This window comes from Halichoerus grypus, chromosome 11 (assembly GCF_964656455.1).
Source record: "Halichoerus grypus chromosome 11, mHalGry1.hap1.1, whole genome shotgun sequence".
NCBI lineage: Eukaryota > Metazoa > Chordata > Mammalia > Carnivora > Phocidae > Halichoerus > Halichoerus grypus.
Window position 1 is genome coordinate 54,461,970 of NC_135722.1, and position 19,288 is coordinate 54,481,257.

General features: G+C 46.6%; 1 protein-coding gene and 1 long non-coding RNA gene across 2 annotated transcripts in view; both read left to right on the top strand.

Annotated features, from left to right (window-relative positions):
• Window positions 1-5,330, top strand: part of DGAT2 (diacylglycerol O-acyltransferase 2) — a 31,217-nt gene extending 25,887 nt beyond the window's left edge. The window contains exons 5-8 of the mRNA XM_036082831.2: window positions 978-1,182; window positions 1,792-1,966; window positions 2,383-2,585; window positions 4,159-5,330. Of these exons, the coding sequence (XP_035938724.1) occupies window positions 978-1,182; window positions 1,792-1,966; window positions 2,383-2,585; window positions 4,159-4,313 (738 nt within the window). The 3' untranslated portion in view covers window positions 4,314-5,330. The remainder of the gene's footprint in view (window positions 1-977; window positions 1,183-1,791; window positions 1,967-2,382; window positions 2,586-4,158) is intronic.
• The window catches only part of LOC144379449 (uncharacterized), a 707,761-nt gene that overhangs the window by 237,328 nt on the left and 451,145 nt on the right, over window positions 1-19,288 (top strand). The gene's annotated exons all lie outside the window — the stretch shown is intronic.

A 19,288-nucleotide genomic window follows, 5' to 3' on the forward strand; every position in this document is an offset into this window, starting at 1 on the left:
TGCTTGCTCTCTCTCTCTCTGTCAAATAATTAAATACAAAATAAAATCTTTAAAAAAAAGTAGATTATGTAAAAATGATATCAACCATGTGCCCTTAATTTTGTGGTTTTTAAAAAAGAGTAGCAAAAGAACTCAACACGTCAGAGTGGTTTATCCAGATGGAGATAGGACAGTGCTTTGGATAGATTACGTTTTCACTTTCCTGTATTTTTAAAGTACTCTATGATTATTCATTAATTTTCTAATCAGAAGAGAAGTGATGTTTCTGAATAAAATAGCCTTGCTGTCCAGCGCGCTCAGCACCCTCCACCCCCACCGTGTTCTGTGCAATGCTGGGCAGGTGTCTCAGAGTCTAGGGCAACTTTGCACCCCCCACCCCACCCTCCAAGCCACCAACCCCAGGACAGGGAGCAGCCCCCGGAGGAAGCCAATCAGTCTTGAGAGCATCCCAGGACAGCTTTGTTGATAGTACCACAGCTCAGCTGCTGGCTGGCCCCCTGCCCCTGCTAGGGCTGGCATAGGCCTGTTGCTCGCCCCTGGCCTCCCTGTAATAGAGCATGAGCCGAGCCTGGCTGCCTGGAAGGAAGTTTCCATTCAGGCCACCTGCACTGTCCCTTCTCTGGCCAAACTAAGGGACATGGACTTTACCTTGACAAAAACTGGACATCCCTCTTTATCTGAGAGCAGGCAGGGGTTGGATGAGGACAACGGGCCCAGGAGGAGGGCAGGCAGGAGGCTGGCAGGGCGCAGATGACAGGACCTGGTGTGTCTGGCTGGAGAGGTAAGGGAATGAGAGGGAAAGTTTCCCACTCCCTTCCCGGGCGGGGACTCTCAGTCTCAATGGCGACTGCCGCGAGTCTCAGGTCAGGTGTGCAGAGTCGCCTGGGGTATGGTGCCCCGGGTCCTTCCCGCATCTTCTGGGCATGTCCCAGTGCCCCTCTCCTGGCATCTCCTCTGACCCGAGTTTTTGCCTGCAGCTGGTGAAGACACACAACCTGCTGACCACCAGGAACTACATCTTTGGGTACCACCCCCATGGCATCATGGGCCTGGGCGCATTCTGCAACTTCAGCACAGAGGCCACAGAAGTGAGCAAGAAGTTCCCCGGCATAAGGCCCTACCTGGCCACGCTGGCCGGCAACTTCCGAATGCCTGTGCTGAGGGAGTACCTGATGTCTGGAGGTGAGAGGCCGCCTCCGCCTGCCCCTGGGGGCTCTGTTGTCCCGGCCTGAGCCTCGCCACTGAGCGAGGTGATAGAGGGAGCAGGAGGTCAATACGCCGTGCCCCAGTGGCTGGGCCTGTGTGGAGAGATGCAGTGTGGCCCAGGCATGGCGGACCAGGTCTGAGCAGGAGAGCTGTCCATGCGGCCGTCAGGGTTTCTCTTGGCTCACACCTTCCCTGGGAAGCCTTCTCCGACCCCAGCCCCTGTGCTGCCCTTTGCACACCCGAATCACTGTCAGTGGCTCTGTCCTATCCACCTGCTCTGACCCCTGCCGCCCCGATTCATCGGGCTCCCCAGCACCTAGCAACAGCCTGCTGAGCTAGGACCTCAAGGAATGTTTGCCAAATGAACGAGTTCCCTAAACAACCTCATATCGTTATCCCTGTTTTACAGATAAGCAAGCCCAGGCTCTGAAAAAGAAACAGCTTAGGCAGGGCCGTATAACTTCTAGCGGCTGGCTTAGATCTGGAGCCCAAGGCCAGGGCTCTCTCTGTCCATGCCTGGCTGTACGCAGGGGGTAGGGAGTGCCTTTATGGGCAGCCCTGATTCTGTGTCCCTCTCCCTGCCAGGCATCTGCCCTGTGAACAGGGACACCATAGACTACTTGCTTTCAAAGAATGGGAGTGGCAACGCCATCATCATCGTAGTGGGGGGCGCGGCCGAGTCCCTGAGCTCCATGCCTGGCAAGAATGCGGTCACCCTGCGCAATCGCAAGGGCTTTGTAAAACTGGCCCTACGCCACGGGTAAGTGCCCCACCATGCGCGTGCACACACGCACACACACGCACGCACGCGTGCACACGCACACACCACAGCGTGCACTGCACGCACAGCCCTCTGAAGCTTTGTTTGGCCCCAACAGAGCAACTCCTCGGCTCCTGGAGGCAAGGCCCAGACCCCAGGAAGGCATGGATGAGAGTTTGCCATCCTGTGGGAGGGGGGAGGTCGGTGGCCAGAGCTGCAGAGCTAGTTTGCCCAAGCGAGCCCGAGGGTCTGAATGGAGCAGAAATGCCGCCTGCGCTCCCCGGGCCCTTGCAGACAGGCCGAGAGGCCAGGCTCCCGTGCGGGACTGTGTGCCCTCAGGCCAACACGTGTCCTGCTGCTAGGAGAGCAGGAGGCCGGCAGTTAGGGTGTGAGGGACTCTGGCTTCTCCCTTCCAGAGCGGACCTGGTTCCCACCTACTCCTTCGGGGAGAATGAAGTATACAAGCAGGTGATCTTTGAGGAGGGTTCCTGGGGCCGATGGGTCCAGAAGAAGTTCCAGAAGTACATTGGCTTTGCCCCGTGCATCTTCCATGGCCGAGGCCTCTTCTCCTCTGACACGTGGGGGCTGGTGCCCTACTCCAAGCCCATCACCACCGTCGGTGAGCTTCCCCTGCCTGCAGCCCCTGAACTTGGGGTGCCCCACTGCTAGTTTGTGGTGGAGTTAGGATTCACATCCAGGCTATGTGGTTCTGATGTCCACGCTCTAAACCTTGTGGTTGCGGACATGTTTGGGTGCTGATGGGGATGGTGAGTGGGGGTGGGGAGTGGGCGGTGGGGATTAGTTCCATTGCTATGAGCCAAGCAGTGCCAGGTGAGAAAACAAGACTCGGCAGTCTGTGTGTGCAGAGCCCGGAGTCTATGCGGGAAGACCAGGAAGACCAGTCTGTGGAGCAAAGACCGGGAGGGGGTGTGAGGGGAATGTGCAGGGTGCTCTGGGGCCTTATAGTGGACCCCAGGGAAGAGGTGACTCTTACACCTCTAGCTGAAGAGGAATTATCTAGCAAAAGAGACGAGGAGGAGAGATTTGTCGGAAACATGAGCCTGAGTGGACTTCCACAGCAAAACTGTATAGATTTTTGAGGAACAGAAAGAAAAACATCAACATGACTGGAGCATAGGCCTCTGAGAACTATAGCAAAAAACTGGCTGCGCTTGTCCCTCAGTTGTGTTGTTCTGGGTGTGTGTGTATGTGTGTGTGTGTGTGTGTGGTTCACAAGCCAGAGATCACACAGAAGTATGTAGGCCACCAGCCGCGGACTTTCGGGGTCAAAGCTCACATAGAAGCTTTGAGGTATCAGGGTCAGGTGTTTTGCTTTGGATTTCTACAAAGACTAACTTCTTGCATCTGAGGTCCCAGACCCAGACGCACTGTCTGCTCTCATTGCACAGGCCTACATTACCAGGCCTGATCGCTCTGAGGCAGCAGGGACACTTCCATGCGCAGGTGTGGCTGGAGAGGGACAGGCTCCCATGGGCAGTGGGAATGAGTTTGCGCTTCACCTTAAGAATGGAGAGCTGCTTGAGGACTGGGGGGAGGAGAGGTTCAGAACTGCACTTTAAAGTGATTCTTGGGGCTGCTGGATAGCCAATGGGTTACAAAGGTCAAAACAGTAGCCCCCGAAATGGGTGCAGATGCCTCTCTGGCAGCCACGGGGGACCGAGGGAATGGCCGTGGAAAGGGCAAGAACTGGGGAGAAATTTCCAAAATGTCTTTGCCAGGGCTTCGGGATGAGTTGGGTGTGAAGCTGCAGGAAGTAAAGCAGTGCATGTGTGTATGAATGTTGCACCCCTCCTCCCTTACCACACTTTTCAAAGCATGCCACGTGATCCTCAGCAAAGCCCTAGGAGGAAGGATCCCATGGGACAGGTGAGGCAACTGAGGCTCAGTGAGGCAATGTGACTTGCCCAGAGCGGGGCAAGAGCAACGCCATTACTTGCTCCCACAGCTCTCCCAGGAGCTTCCAGTCGAGTGAGTGGGTGCAGCCAATGTTGATCCCACCCGCTGCTTAGTGGCCGTGGGCCCTGGGGCAGGTCCCTTCCATGCCCTGGGCCCTCCTCATCTGTCAGGATGGCACGTAGCGCAGGGTCACTGCCATCAACATCGTGGTAGACTTTCAGGGAGGGTGGACTGAGTGGGCTGACTAACCAGAGACCTCTGCCCCATCCTTGCAGTGGGTGAGCCCATCACCATCCCCAAGCTGGAGCACCCAACCCAGCAGGACATAGACCTGTACCACACCATGTACATGGAAGCCCTGGTGAAGCTCTTCGACAAGCACAAGACCAAGTTCGGCCTCCCGGAGACCGAGGTTCTGGAGGTGAACTGAGCCCACCATTGGGGGCCAGCTCCTGGGAGGAATCAGCTACAAATCGTTTTCTACCAAGTTCTCGAATGCTTTTTTGTTCTGTAAATTTGGAAGCGTCATGGGTGTCTGTGGGTTATTTAAAAGAAATTATAATAATTTTGTTAAACCATTACAAATGTTAGGTCTTTTTTAAGAAGGAAAAAATGAATATTGCAAACTCTTCCACTTCCAACTTGTCCTGCTCTGGGTGATGGCTACCACATCTGGGCCTTCACGGTCTCTCAACCAACCCTTCTTCTTCCTTTCCCAAAATTACAGAGAAAACTCAGTCCTGGTTAACTGGGAAAGAAGGACAGCTATTTGTGGCTCAGGCCGGTTAGATTATTTGCTTTTTCCCACTGCAGGATGAGGGGCAGAAGCCACTTGTAATACAAACACCTCTATTCCAAACCACCTACCCCGCACTTAACTGCAGGACTGGTCCCTCTTACCAAGGGGAAGACTTGGAGGGCACAATTGTCCCCATCTTGAAGAGTGCTGTGATGAGCATCTGGAATGCTCCAGCTTGAGTCTCGCCAGTCTTTTAAATCTAAGACCTCCAAAGCAGGAATGGGGGTGGCAATGACCCTGTGCCCAGATGCACCACTTCCGGAATTATTCAGCCACCATGTCTGGTTGGAGTGACTGGTCCTCCACAGGGTGCTGACATGGACCCAGAACGACCAGGACTTGGCCTGAATCACATACTTCCCCCATGGCCTCAACTTGTTTAACCCATACCCCCAAGTGTGGGTGTGAGGAAAGGGTCCTTCTTCCTGTTCACAGAGGGGCCTGGCCTTCTGAGCAGCAGATTGGTTTCAGGTCAGGAGGCCCCTGAACCCAAGCCTCACATATTTGTGCCTTTCTGAGAGGGTAGGGACCAGGGAAGAAATCCAGGCCCTCCTCTGTGCGTTCTGTTTTCTTTTGATGAGATTATTGTACCATGTCAGACTTTTGTATTTTCCAAAATGAATAAATAAAAACGAGAGTCCTCTGTGAGTTCCTGCTGGGGCTACATCTGTGTCTTGCCACTGACCCTTGGGAAAACCAGGGCCCCATCTGGGCTGCCTGCCAAGCCTTCCCCCTTGCTCATAGGGCTACATGACCCTGTGTGGTGCACTGGTTATCTAGTGTTGTGTCACGAATTCCTCCAGAATGTCGTGGCTTCAAACAACATGGTGTCCACCACACAATCTGAGGGTCAGTAGTTGAGGTGCAGCTTCTACTTCAGGGGCTCACACAAGGCCACAGTCAGGGTGTCAGCTGGGCTGCAGTCATCCTAAGGCTTGACTGGGGGAAGCTCCACTTCCAAGGTCATCCATGTGGTTGCTCCCAGGGTTCACTTCCTCACTGGCTATTGACCAGAGGCCACTCTTAGTTGCTTACCACGTGGGATTTTCCATGGAGTAGCTCACAACGTGGCAGCTGGCTTCATCAGAGAGAGTAAGCAGGAAGAGCCAGAAAGAGTGTGCAAGGTGCAAGTCACATTATTTTATAACTTAAATCTCAGATGTGATCTGCCATATTCTCCCCATTAGATGCAAGTGACTAGATCCAGCTCACACTCAAGAGGAGTATATACTGAGTGAAAATCTGGAGGCAGGGGTCCTTGGAGCCCCCTCATGGCTGGCTACTACATGTGGTAAGGGTTTCTGTCCTATATGTAGGTAAGGGCTATGGTCCTGAGACGACTGAGCTGGAAGCGTCCTCCATGGATCACTCAAACCATGTTGTTTGCCCCTGGCTTCAGTTACACCACAAAGAGGGAGAGGTCTTCCAGTGTCACTGTAGTGATTTCAGGCCACACCTAGGCCTCACAAGATGGCACCTCTCTCTGTTTGAATTCCGTTCAATGAGTACTAAGCAGCTGGGAACCCCTGCTAGCTGAGGCCAAATGACTTCATTCCAACTGCCTAAGTGCCCACCCTTGCCATTCATTCATCCGCTTCGAGGACCACTCCTCTGGGCATCCAACGTGGAGTGCCTCATTGAGCTGGGACCTCGATGTCTGACCTGGGATTTGAAGGGTGACTGGAAGTTTGCCAGGGAGGCAATGAAGGGCAGAGTAGCAAGCAGGTGCAAAGACCGGGGAGACGGCACTGCTGCGTTGAAGGAGGAGGTGTTTGTAGATAGGTCTGCAGTGGGGCTTGGCCTGGAAGGTTGGGAGGGTTGACTTCTCCAGAGTTCCTAGATGGGCGGGAGGGCAGGCAGCAACGGGAGGTACCCTGGAGGGCCTCAGGTCCACAGAGCTCCAGTAGAGGACAGATATTTCCTTTAGGATGGAGGAAAGGCCTGTTTTTTGATGACAGTCTCAGCCCCTTTCCAGCCCCAACTGAGGTTAGCCATGACCCTCACTCAGCCTCTGGCTCCAGGCTGAGCCCTGGCCCTAACCTAGACCACCTCACAAAGGTAGGCCCTTATTCTCAGCATTAATTTTGTGAAAATTGAACACCTACTGTGCGCAAGGGAGCTCCACCATCTCTGCCTATGAATAGCGACAATCAGCAGGCCCCCAAATCCCAGAGGGGGACCTCACCTAGGGCAATGAACATCTAGCAGCAGCCTGCTCTAAGCAATGGGTGGGGGGCTCTAGGTAAATGCTGTGAACATTGCCTCTGATGGGGAGTTGTTACCTCGGGAAAGGGAACAGGATCCTCCTTTTCCAGATGACCATCTGCTTTTGGCCCGCGGAGGTGGGGCTGTAGTCCCAGCCTGGACGTTGATAATTCCATGATTCTACTTGTGGTTCACAGATATGGCCACTAGAGGGCAGTGGGGCTAGTTCTGAGGCAAATGTCCCACAGGGGCCTGGGGTTTCTCTTCACGTTGTGGCATTTCAGCAGTCCGACCCTGGGCTAGAAACGAGAGAGAGTAAAACTGACTCACAAATGCTCAGAGCTAACCAGGAACTCTTCTTTTTCCAGGGTCTTAAGGTAGAAAGTTAAGAGATCTTTTTTCTTTTTTCTTTTTTAGTATGTTTGCATCTATAAGATTCTCTCTCAAACTGCTTTTGCCACATCCCATAGGTTTTGGTATCTTGCGTTCTTACTACATTCATCCTAAAGTTTTTCCTAATTTCTCTTCTGATTTTTCCATTGACCCTTCCGGTTACTTAAGAGAATGTTGCTCAGTTTACACATATTTACTATTATCCCAAGTTTTCTTTTGTCATTTATTTCGAATTTTATTTCAGAGAACATACTTTGTATGATTTCAGTCTCTTTAAATTTACTGAGACTTCTCTTATGACCTAATAGATGGTCTGTACTAGAGAATGTTCCATGTGCATTTGAGAAAAATGTGTATTCTGCTCCTGCTGTTGAAGTGTTTTCTAGATACTATTAGTGTTAACAGTAGTAGTATTTTCCAGATGTCTATAATTAGGTCAAGTTGGTCCATAGTGTTGTTCAAGTCTCCTGTTTCCTTGCTGATCTTGTTGATTGTCTGCCTAGTGTTTCTATTCTTTATTGAAAACGGGGTATTGAAGCCTCCAACTATTATGGTTACATTGTTTATTTTTCCCTTCAATTCTGTAAGTTTTGCTTCCTATATTTTGGGAGTCTGCTGTTATGTATGTATATGTCCATAATTGTTAAATCTTCCTGATGGAGTCACCTTTTTATCATTATAAAATGCCCTTGGTCTCTAGTGACAATTTTTGTCTTAAAATCTATTTTAGGGGCGCCTGGGTGGCTCAGTCGTTAAGCGTCTGCCTTCCGCTCAGGTCATGATCCCAGGGTCCTGGGATTGAGCCCTGCATCGGGCTCCCTACTCGGCGGGAAGCCTGCTTCTCCCTCACCCTCTCCCCCTGCTTGTGTTCCCTCTCTCACTGTGTCTCTCTCTGTCAAATAAATAAATAAAATCTTAAAAAAAAAAAAATCTATTTTATTTAGCCTATAGACATACAGCCACCCCAGCTTTCTTTTAGTTACTGCTTACATGGAACATCTTCTTCCATCCTTTTCCTTTCAACCTATTTGTGTCTTTGAATGTGAAGTGTATCTTTTGTAGGCAGAATAGTGTTGGATCTTTTTTCCTTTCATCCATACTTCTACTTTCTGCCTTTCTCATTGGAGTGTTAAGTCTATTTACATTTAATATAATTACTGATAAGGTAGGATTTACATGTGCCATTTTGCCATTTTCTTATGTCTTTCTTGTTCTTCTCCCTCCATTCCTGATGCCTTTTCTATTAAATGTGTATTTTTTAATATGCTGCTTTAATTCCCTTGTTGTTTCTTTTGCTGTATGTTTTTAAGTTATTTTCTTAGTGGTTACCCTGGAGATTAAAATTCACATCTTAATTTAAAACAGTCTCATTCAGATTAATAAGAACTTAATTTCTCCATCTTTTGGCAGGCTGGCCTGAGAGGAAAAAAGAGCAGGCCACACATAGGAATGATGTGGCAGGTTGAATAGTGGCCTACAACGTGATATGTACATACCTTAAACCCTGTAATCAGTGAAGGAATGTGACTTTATTTGGAAAAAGGGCCTTTGTAGATATAATTAGGTCAAGGATCTCAAAATGAGATAATCTTAGATTATGTAGGTGGGCTCCAAATCCAATAACAAGTGTCCTTCTAGGAGAAAGACAGACACAAGGAAAAGGGGAGAGGGCCATGTGGAGGAGGCAGCCCTGGCATACCACGGCCACCAGCAACCGGAAGAGGGAGGAAGGATTTTCCCTTAGAGTCTGAGGGAGCAAAGGCTTCCCAATGCCTTGACTTTGGATTTCTGGCATGCAGAACTGGGACAGAATGAATTTCTGTTTTAAGTCAGCTAGTTTATGGCTTGACCTACTACAAACAGTGACCTTCAATATGTTTGTATCACCTAATAGAGGAGTTGTACCTATGGATGGCAGAGTTTGGTCTTCTCATCAATAAAATATTGAACAACATGAGTTTGAACTGCCCAGGTCCACTTACACACAGATTGGTTTTGATAACTGCGAAACAGTGCTACTGTAGTGTATTTTCTTTTTTTATAGTGTATTTTCTCTTATGATTTTCTTTTCTCTAGCTTTCCTGTAAATACACAGAATATAATACAAATAACATACAGGGACGCCTGGGTGGCTCAGTCAGTTAAGCGTCTGCCTTCAACTCAGGTCATGATCCCAGGGTCCTGGGATGGAGTCCCGCATCAGGCTCCCTGCTCAGCGGGGAGTCTGCTTCTCCCTCTGTCTGCCGCTCCCCCTGCTTGTGCTCTCTCTCTCTCTGACAAATAAATAAATACAATCTTTAAAAAAACAAAACAAAACCCAAATAACGTACAAAATACTGTTAACTGTTATCGGTAAGGCTTCTGGTCAGGAAGAGGCTGTTAGTAGCTAAGTTTTGGGGGAGTCAAAATTATACTCGAATTTTCAATTGTGTGTGGTGGGGGGTTAGCATCCCTAACCCCCATGTTTAAGAGTCAACTGTATTTCACTTTTCTTTACATGGAGCAGGCTGCAGTTTTAGAAGGCACTTTTTCCTGATACTTTTGAGAGGTGGAAGAAATTCCCCTGTAATGGTAATGAATAGGATCACTAGGAGAAAATAGGAATTCCCCCCACCCCTTGGCTTCAACCATAATTTTTATAACAAATCTCTGTCCCATATGTATTCCAAACTTCCTTTTTTCACAATCCTGTTTCCCTTCCTTGTAAACTCTTTTTCAAGATATTTTCCACCACTTCCTGCTTAGGGAGTTTTGCTTTGTGTATCTTCATCTAACATTTGTGTCATGCATACACACAATTTTATCTCCTACATTTTTTACATAACATTGAATTGCATTGGCACACATTTACTAAGTTCCTTTTCTCAGTGCTAAAATATCAACAATTTTTGAGATTTTTAATTTTGATGAAAATTGATACAAAATATTTTTTCTCTAAACACAAAAGATAGATTTTTAACGTGTAGGATATAAAAATGTATTCTGAAAATAAATATGACTTCACTGTATAAATAAAATTTGGGGTCTCAGGCTGGCTCAGTCGGTAGAGCATGTGACTCTTGATCTCAGGGTCGTGAATTCAAGCTCCATCCACGCTGGGCATAGAGCTTGCTTTGAAAAAACGCTCTAACACTGTTTCACTACAGGCAGTAAAATGCTGGGTTGATAACACTGGAGTAAGACTGCTTCCAAGTCCCAGCCCTAATGCGGAGGGAGGGTGCTGAAGGTTTCAACCTTCTAATCAGGGTTGGTTTCCCTGGCAACCAGCCCCCAACCTTAAGTTATCTGGGGCTTTCCAAATGTCAACTCATTAACATAAACTCAGATGTACTTGAAAGGGACTTGTTATGGAAACAAAAGATATTCATTTCCCTCTCTGAAGCTTTCAGGAACTGAGGACAAAACTAAATATAACAGAAGATGCCCCATGCTACCTCCTGCGTGTTCTCTCTCTCTCTCTCTCTCTCATAAATAAATCTTAAAAAAAAAAATGCCCCTATGGCTCTTATATAGGAAATTACAGGAGTTTTGGGAGCTATGTGCTAGGAACAGTGAACAAACACCAAATACCGGGCGCCTGCGTGGCTCAGTTGGTTAAGCGTCTGCCTTCGGCTCCGGTCATGATCCCAGGGTCCTGGGATTGAGTCCTGCATGGGGCTCCCTGCTCAGCGGGGAGCCTGCTTCTCCCTTTCCTCCCTGCTCTCTGTCACCATCTCTGTCTCTCTCAAATAAATAAATAAATAAAATCTTTAAAAAAAAAAAACCCAAAGACCAAGTATCTATTACTTACTATAAATCACAGTATCACATTCCTTTTCTCTGAAACAGTTCCTCTCTCTCCTTGACTATCATGACCTTGACAGCCTTAGAGATTATGGGTCTAGTATTCTGTAGAACACCAGTTTTGTTATGTCTCGTTTTTCCTTATGATTGACTCTAACTATCCATCTTTAGCTGAAATATCGCAGAAGTAATGATGGACTCTACTTACCACATCCTAGCAGGTAGTCATGATTTCAATTTATCCTACTGGGTGATGCTCACTTGATCACTTGATTAAGGTGGGAACTGTCAAGCTTCTACATTGTAAAGTTACTCTTTCTCCATACTTTGAAAATCTCTCTTTCCCCGCCTTTTTATATCAATCAAGACTCATGGATCCCTATTTTATTCAGTGGGCTATCTGCTATTCTATCATTATTTATCCTGATGTAAAAACTGCTCCAGATTTGGCCAGTGGGAGACTCATCGAACTGCCTTCTGTGTTCTTTTGACATATCTCCCTTTTTTGGGGGGGAGAGGAGTACTTCCTTACTTTCTGACACGACTAGATGTCCTATGATCGATCATCTTGTACTTTTTCTGGCCCACTCCTGGGAGTCAGCCATTTCTTCAGAGAATCTTGATTCCTCTTAGTGGAAGATGATATTTAGAAACCAAGATCTGAGCAATTATATTCTATCACCACAGAGTTCATCCAAGTTCCTTCTCTTCCTATATTTGTAACTCCTTTTTCTGGTGGAAACTGGCACCCATTAATCAGACAACAAAAAGAAATAAAAGGCATCCAAATTGGCAAAGAAGAAGTCAAACTCTCACTCTTTGCAGATGGTATGATACTTTATGTGGAAAACCCAAAAGACTCTACCCCAAAACTGCTAGAACTCATACAGGGATTCAGTCAAGTGGCAGAATATAAAATCAATGCACAGAAATCAGTGGCATTTCTATACACAAACAACAAGACAGAAGAAAGAGAAATTAAGGAGTTGATCCTATTTACAATTGCACCCAAAACCACAAGATACCTAGGAATAAATCTAACCAAAGAGGCAAAGAATCTGTACTCAAAAAACTATAGAACACTCATCAAAGAAATTGAGGAAGACACAAAGAAATGGAAAAATGTTCCATGCTCATGGATTGGAAGAACAAATATTGTGAAAATGTCAATGCTACCTATAGCAATCTACACATTTAATGCAATCCCTATCAAAATAATATCCACTTTTTTCAAAGAAATGGAACAAATAATCCTAAAATTTGTATGGAACCAGAACTCGAATAGCCAGAGGAATGTTGAAAAAGCAAAGCAAAGCTGGTCGCATCACATTTATGGACTTCGAGCTCTATTACAAAGCTGTCATCATCAAGACAGTCTGGTACTGGCACAAAAACAGACACATAGATCAATGGAACAGAATAGAGAGCCCAGAAATGGACCCTCAACTCTATGGTCAACTAATCTTTGACAAAGCAGGAAAGAATGTCCAATGGAAAAAAGACAGTCTCTTCAACAAATGGTGTTGGGAAAATTGGACAGCCACATGCAGAAGAATGAAACTGGACCATTTCCTTACACCACACACAAAAATAGACTCCAAATGGTTGAAAGACCTAAGTGTGAGACAGGAGTCCGTCAAAATCCTAAAGGAGAACACAGGCAGCAACCTCTTTGACCTCAGCTGCAACAACGGGTAAATGGATAAAGAAGATGTGGTATATATATACAATGGAATATTATGCAGCCATCAAAAGGAATGAAATCTTGCCATTTGCAACGGCGTGGATGGAACTGGGGGGTATTATGCTGAGCAAAATAAGTCAGAGAAAGACATGTATCATATGATCTCACTGATATGAGGAATTCTTAGTCTCAGGAAACAAACTGAGGGTTCTAGAGGGGAGGGGGTTGGGGGGATGGGTTTGCCTGGTGATGGGTATTAAAGAGGGCACGTATTGAATGGAGCACTGGATGTTATACGCAAACAATGAATCATGGAACACTACATCAAAAACTAATGATGTAATGTATGGTGATTAACAAAACATAATAAAATTTTTAAAATGCAAAAAAAAAAAAATGGATGAAAGACCTCAATGTGAGACAGGAATCCATCAAAATCCTAGAAGAGAACACAGGCAGCAACCTCTTTGACTTCAGCTGCAGCAACTTCTTCCTAGAAACATCGCCAAAGGCAAGGGAAGCAAGGGCAAAAATGAACTATTGGGACTTCATCAAGATAAAAAGCTTTTGCACAGCAAAAGAAACAGTCAACAAAACCAAAAGACAACCGACAGAATGGGAGAAGATATTTGCAAATGACATATCAGATAAAGGGCTAGTATCCAAAATCTATAAAGAACTTATCAAACTCAACACCCAAAGAACAAATAATCCAATCAAGAAATGGGCAGAAGACATGAACAGACGTTTTTCCAAAGAAGACATCCAAATGGCCAACAGACACATGAAAAAGTGCTCAACATCGCTCGGCATCAGGGAAATCCAAATCAAAACCTCAATGAGATACCACCTCACACCAGTCAGAATGGCTAAAATTAACAAGTCAGGAAACGACAGATGTTGGCGGGGATGCGGAGAAAGGGGAACCCTCCTACGCTGTTGGTGGGAATGCAAGCTGGTGCAACCACTCTGGAAAACAGTATGGAGGTTCCTCAAAAAGTTGAAAATAGAGCTACCATACGATCCAGCAATTGCATTGCGTGCACCCCGATGTTTATAGCAGCAATGTCCACAATAGCCAAACTGTGGAAAGAGCCAAGATGTCCATCAACAGATGAATGGATAAAGAAGATGTGGTATATATACACAATGGAATATTATGCAGCCATCAAGAAACTGAAATCTTGCCATTTGCAATGACGTGGATGGAACTAGAGGGTATTATGCTAAGCGAAATAAGCCAATCAGAGAAAGACAAGTATCATATGATCTCACTGATACGAGGAATTCTTAATCTCAGGAAACAAACTGAGGGTTGCTGGAGTGGTGGGGGGTGGGAGGGATGGGGTGGCTGAGTGATAGACATTGGGGAGCATATGTGCTATGGTGAGCACTGTGAATTGTGTTAAGACTGATGAATCACAGACCTGTACCTCTGAAACAAATAATACATTATATGTTAAAAAAAAAAAAAGATAGTAGGAAAGGAAAAATGAAGGGGGGGAATCGGAGGGGGAGACAAACCATGAGAGACTGTGGACTCTGAGAAACAAACTGAGGGTTGTAGAGGGGAGGGGGGTGGGGGATGGGTTAGCCTGGTGATGGGTATTAAAGAGGGCACATATTGAATGGAGCACTGGATGTTATACGCAAACAATGAATCATGGAGCACTACATCAAAAACTAATGATGTAATGTATGGTGACTAATATAATAAAATAAAATAAAATAAAATAAAAAGAAACTGGCACCCATTATCCTTAATATATTTATTTATTTGATCAATCCCTCTGTACATAACCGATCTTCCATTGTCACCATTTTATCCTCCAACCATGAACCCAATACTGACACTCTCCTCATCTAGGCAAGCTTCACCGGATGTGACCTAAGCAGTTGCCCCAGGCCTGGTGCTTAGAAAGGCCCCATGCTTGATTTAATGCTGTTCCTTCTTAGAACTCTTAATAATTTTGAACATGGGACTCTGCATTTTCATTTTACACTAGGCCCCACTAATTATGGCGCCAATCCTCACCTAGCCCTGCTTCAGCTCTGACATCTTGCTTTAGGCTGGCCTCCCAGTGGATATCCTGCTCACCTACTCTGGTCAATCCCTAGCCTTGTGCTAGGATCTCCCCCTGCACTCACTGCTGGCCTTGTGTGGACACCCTCCTCACCTCACGCTGGTTCTGACTCCCTGCTCTGGGCCTGCTCCACACTACCCGCTCACCTCATGCTGATCTTGTTCTCAGCCCCACCCTAAGGGCTTTTGAACTGCATTATTTAGGAAGAGAACGAGAAAGAAAAACTGTGTAGGGAGTTTTAGCTTTTGGATTTTTTGCGGTTATACTTTGCTGTTGATGGAAGTAAGATTCTCGTTCTTTTGGGAAAATTCAGTCCTACATAGTGTATTCTACCTAATGCAGGCAGTGTGGTATGGGGGACAGAGCCCCCAGCCCAGGAAGCAAGAGATCTGGGTTCACAAGTCAATCTGCCACTAAGAACCATGTGACTTTGGGCAGCTCATTTCCATTTCCAGAGCTTTTTAGGCTTCTGTGAAACTGGGGCAATAATACCTACTTCACAGGGTCCTGTGGGGATTGTCCATGGTAATGTATGTAGAGTACTAGACAAATGTTAGTTCTCTCTAGCCCCCAGGGAACCCTGTTAGGGAGGGGAATGAATTTGCCTCAAATCCTGCAGCCAATTAGCTGCGGGCCCAGACCGTGTTTTTTCTGACCCCTGGCTCGGAGCTCTCAGACCCCCCACTCTGCAGCCAGCATGCCCATTCTCAGGAACCCTGTGAAATCACGCCTGCTTCCGGCGGGGAACGAGGGAAATCAGGTATCCGTTGAGCCGCTCTCTTCTCAGGAACTCAGCCGCATTTCTGTGTTCTAACTGTCCTCTAACTCAATGAAGGAATGTCACAATTTACTGTTGCCATTTTCACCACTCCCTCCCCCCTTGCATCTGCTCGTGACCAACTGCCAGAGTGACATTTTTATTTATTTATTTTAAGCAGGCTCCACGCCCAACATGGGGCCCAACATGGGGCTTATACTCAGTACCCTGAGATCGAGACCTGAGCGGAGATCAAGAGTCGGCTGCTCCACGGACTGAGCCACACAGGTGCCCCCAGAGTGACATTTTTTTTTTTTAAGATTTTATTTATTTATTTGACAGAGAGAGACACAGCGAGAGAGGGAACACAAGCAGGGGGAGTGGGAGAGGGAGAAGCAGGCTTCCTGCCGAGCAGGGAGTCCGATGCAGGGCTCTATCCCAGGACCCTGGGATCATGACCTGAGCCAAAGGCAGTCGCTTAACCAGCTGAGCCTCCCAGGCACCCCCAGAGTGACGTTTTTAAAACATAAATCAGACCATGTAGCTCCCCTGCTTAAACCCTTCCATGGCGGTCCACACACCTCAAGGTCAGACTCCCCTGGTCAGACTCCCCAGATCCCCAGGATCTGGACCCTGCCAGCATCACCGACTTCATTCTGTGCTATCAGAGCTGGACTAAAACTGCAGAAGCTCTAAGCACTGAAAAGACAATGCTGCTGCTGCTCTATGAAATGACAAATGAAAGCAACCCTAAAACTGTAAAAGAGATTGAAGGAGGTCTTTGATTTTATTTTTGAAATATCAGTTTCTTTCAAACACTGTTCTCCTCCCCCTCCTCCTCCTCCATGCCGGCTGCCTCTTCTGCCTACTCCTGCCTGGCCTTCTCTTTCAGTTCCTTCAATGCTCCATGCTCCTTCTTCAGGCTCTTCTTTCTGCCCGAATTCTCCTCTTGCTCTCACTAGCCCCCTTTGTCCGGTTACCTCCCCCTCACCCTTTGGACCTCACTCTAAAAGGCAGTTCCCAAGGAAAGCTTTCTCTGGGGCTCCCACTAAATCAGCCCCATGGGTTAGATGTGCTTCTGTCGAATGCTTGTCATCCTGGCTGGCCCGTGAATTCATAAACTCAGGTACCCACATTGGCACATTTATAGTCCATGACAGTGTGAAAACCACTGGAATTGAGGAAGGAGCGCTGCTCCCGGGGGCAAGAAGCCTAAGTCTTTGTCTCAGCTTTGCTACAAACTTTGTGTGACCCTGGGCAAGCTCACCTCCTCTCTCTGGGGCTGTTTCCAGTGGGAGAGGTATGGAGGCTCCATGTCATCTAAACATTCCCTTACTCAAACGTTTGTCCACTCATTCACTGATTTTATTCATTGGTGCGTTGAAGCTTCTGCAGCCTGCCCTCTGTGGGATTTGGATTGAAATGAAAAGCAAGAGTTCAAAGTAGAGAGCGTGAGACAAACACAAACCATATGACTATGATACAGGTACTGAAGAGAGGTCAGGCAGCCACAGCGGGAGCCCAGAGAAGGTAGCCATTAGCCTACATCTAAGAAGCCTTTTTCAAAAAAGTGACCTTGGAGGGTTGAGAAAGGAGAAGGAGAAATGCTGCCCAGGGACCCACCTTTGTTGGGTGCAGGCTCTTTGCGGAATGGTCTCCTTGTTTTACAATTCTCACCTGGCTTTCTGCAAGAGTTTTGCTCTTCAAATCCTACCCCTTGAAACCTGCATCTCCAGGGCTGCCTGAGGATCTTTCTAACTGACTTCCTATTGCCTAAGATGAAGCCCGAGTTCTTCCGCCTAGCAGCCAGGTTCTTTTTTACCCGGCCCCCTCTTCCTTTTTGGCCTCTTTGCCTGTTCCTCCCATGCAACCTTTGGTTCAGCCACCTTAAACTACGCTAATGTCACGACACTAATGTCACGTCCTCTGCCTCAGGGCCTTTGTTCATGCAAAGCTCATGCTTCTACCTAGAGTACTCTTTCTTCTCTGGAAAGCCTTCTGGTACAACACACAGCAGTTAGCAACTTCCTCTTCCATGCTCCCATTATCGTCCCAATGACTGCATTGACCACTTTGTACTGAAATTATCCATGACCTCCTTGCAGTCAGGGATTCTATCTGCATTATTTCTGTAAACCTCGTGCCCTGGCTGGGCACCTGGTACTGGTCTGAATACTGTTTGACTTAGTGAGTAAGTAAATGGAAGAAAGAGGACTCTGTTGAAAGGAAGGGGCTAGATCTAATTTAATTAAATTTGAGACATCAAAAGACCACCCTGGCTTGTCTTGCTCTTACTTATTTAATGCATCATACCCATGAGATCTAGAGAATGAGGAGGGAGGAAGAAGAGGAGGTAAAATGGATTGGAGTGGCTTTAGCTTTTTGGCCCTGCAAACAATGCTTGGTTTCAATATCCAACATGGTTCTAGTTAGCTGTTAAAACACCAGTCATCCCTGAACCAAACCAAACCAACGACTCCTGTTGTTCATCTATCAACCTCCTAATCGTTTTTTAAGACTTTTGTGAAGCCTTCTCTGATTTTGCCCACCAGCTCCTGTAGAGTCAGTCATTCTGTTACCACTGGACCTTGATCTTTCTTCTATCATTGCATGTATATTGTATTTGGCCACTTTAGAATCCATGTTCCCTACACTTGGATACAAGTTTCCCTAGGGGATATATATCCCTGTATAAATATTATAGTATTTTAATTCAAAGTGATTAGAAATATTCTTCCATTGAAACAAATATAGCCATATTACAGAAAAGATCTAAGATAATATAAGATTTTTTAGAATAAAATAGGACATATAAAGATAATGATAGATAGCATTTATCCAACACTTACTATACCCAAGGCACAGCGCAAAATATTTTACATTCATTACCTTGAATACTTTGCAGGTATTTCAGTTCTTTGTCCTGTCCCTAGGGGTGAGCATTCCAGCTATCCTGGTGTTAGTGGCATGTGAGTGGAAAAGTCTGAGAAGGGTTGTTTACTTGAAGTGTGTATCTCCAGTGCTTGGTAATCATCTTGGTACAGAGTTGAATCTCATTAGAAGCTTGTAGAAAGAATGGATCCTGCTCTCTCTGCTGGAATATCCTTTTCTCCCTTCCTGCCTAGTAAACTCTTATTGGTCCTTCAATACCCAGTTTAAATGTCACCTCTACTGTGACTGAAATCTGACTCTCTTCTCTGCCTTCCACAGCTCCTGAACTTTCCTCAGGCTGAGCAACTGGATTATCAGTCTTTGTTTACTTATTGGACTACACGATAAAGAGGGCAGCTCCTCTGGGGATGAGTCTGAGTCTGATTTCCCAGCACCCAGCAAGGGGCTTGACACCTCTGTGTCAATGAATATTTGTTGGATGAACGAAGTAATAAAGTTGGCTAATATTCAGAGCTGACCTCCAAAGGGGAATGAGGTGATTCAGTGTTCTGTCTTTATAGGTCTGTTTTCTTAACCTATGTAGTGGTTTGAATGATGTCCCTCTCCGCCTCAAATGAGTCCATACTCTAATCCCTGGAACCTGTGAATGTCATCTTCCTTGGAAAAAGAGTCTTTGTAATTAAGGATCTCAAAATGAGATCTGGATTATCTGGGTGGGCCCTGAATCCAAAGACAGGTGTCCTGGTAAGGAAAAGAAAAGAATACACAGGAAGAAGAAAAGACGATGAGAAGATGGAGGCAGAGATTG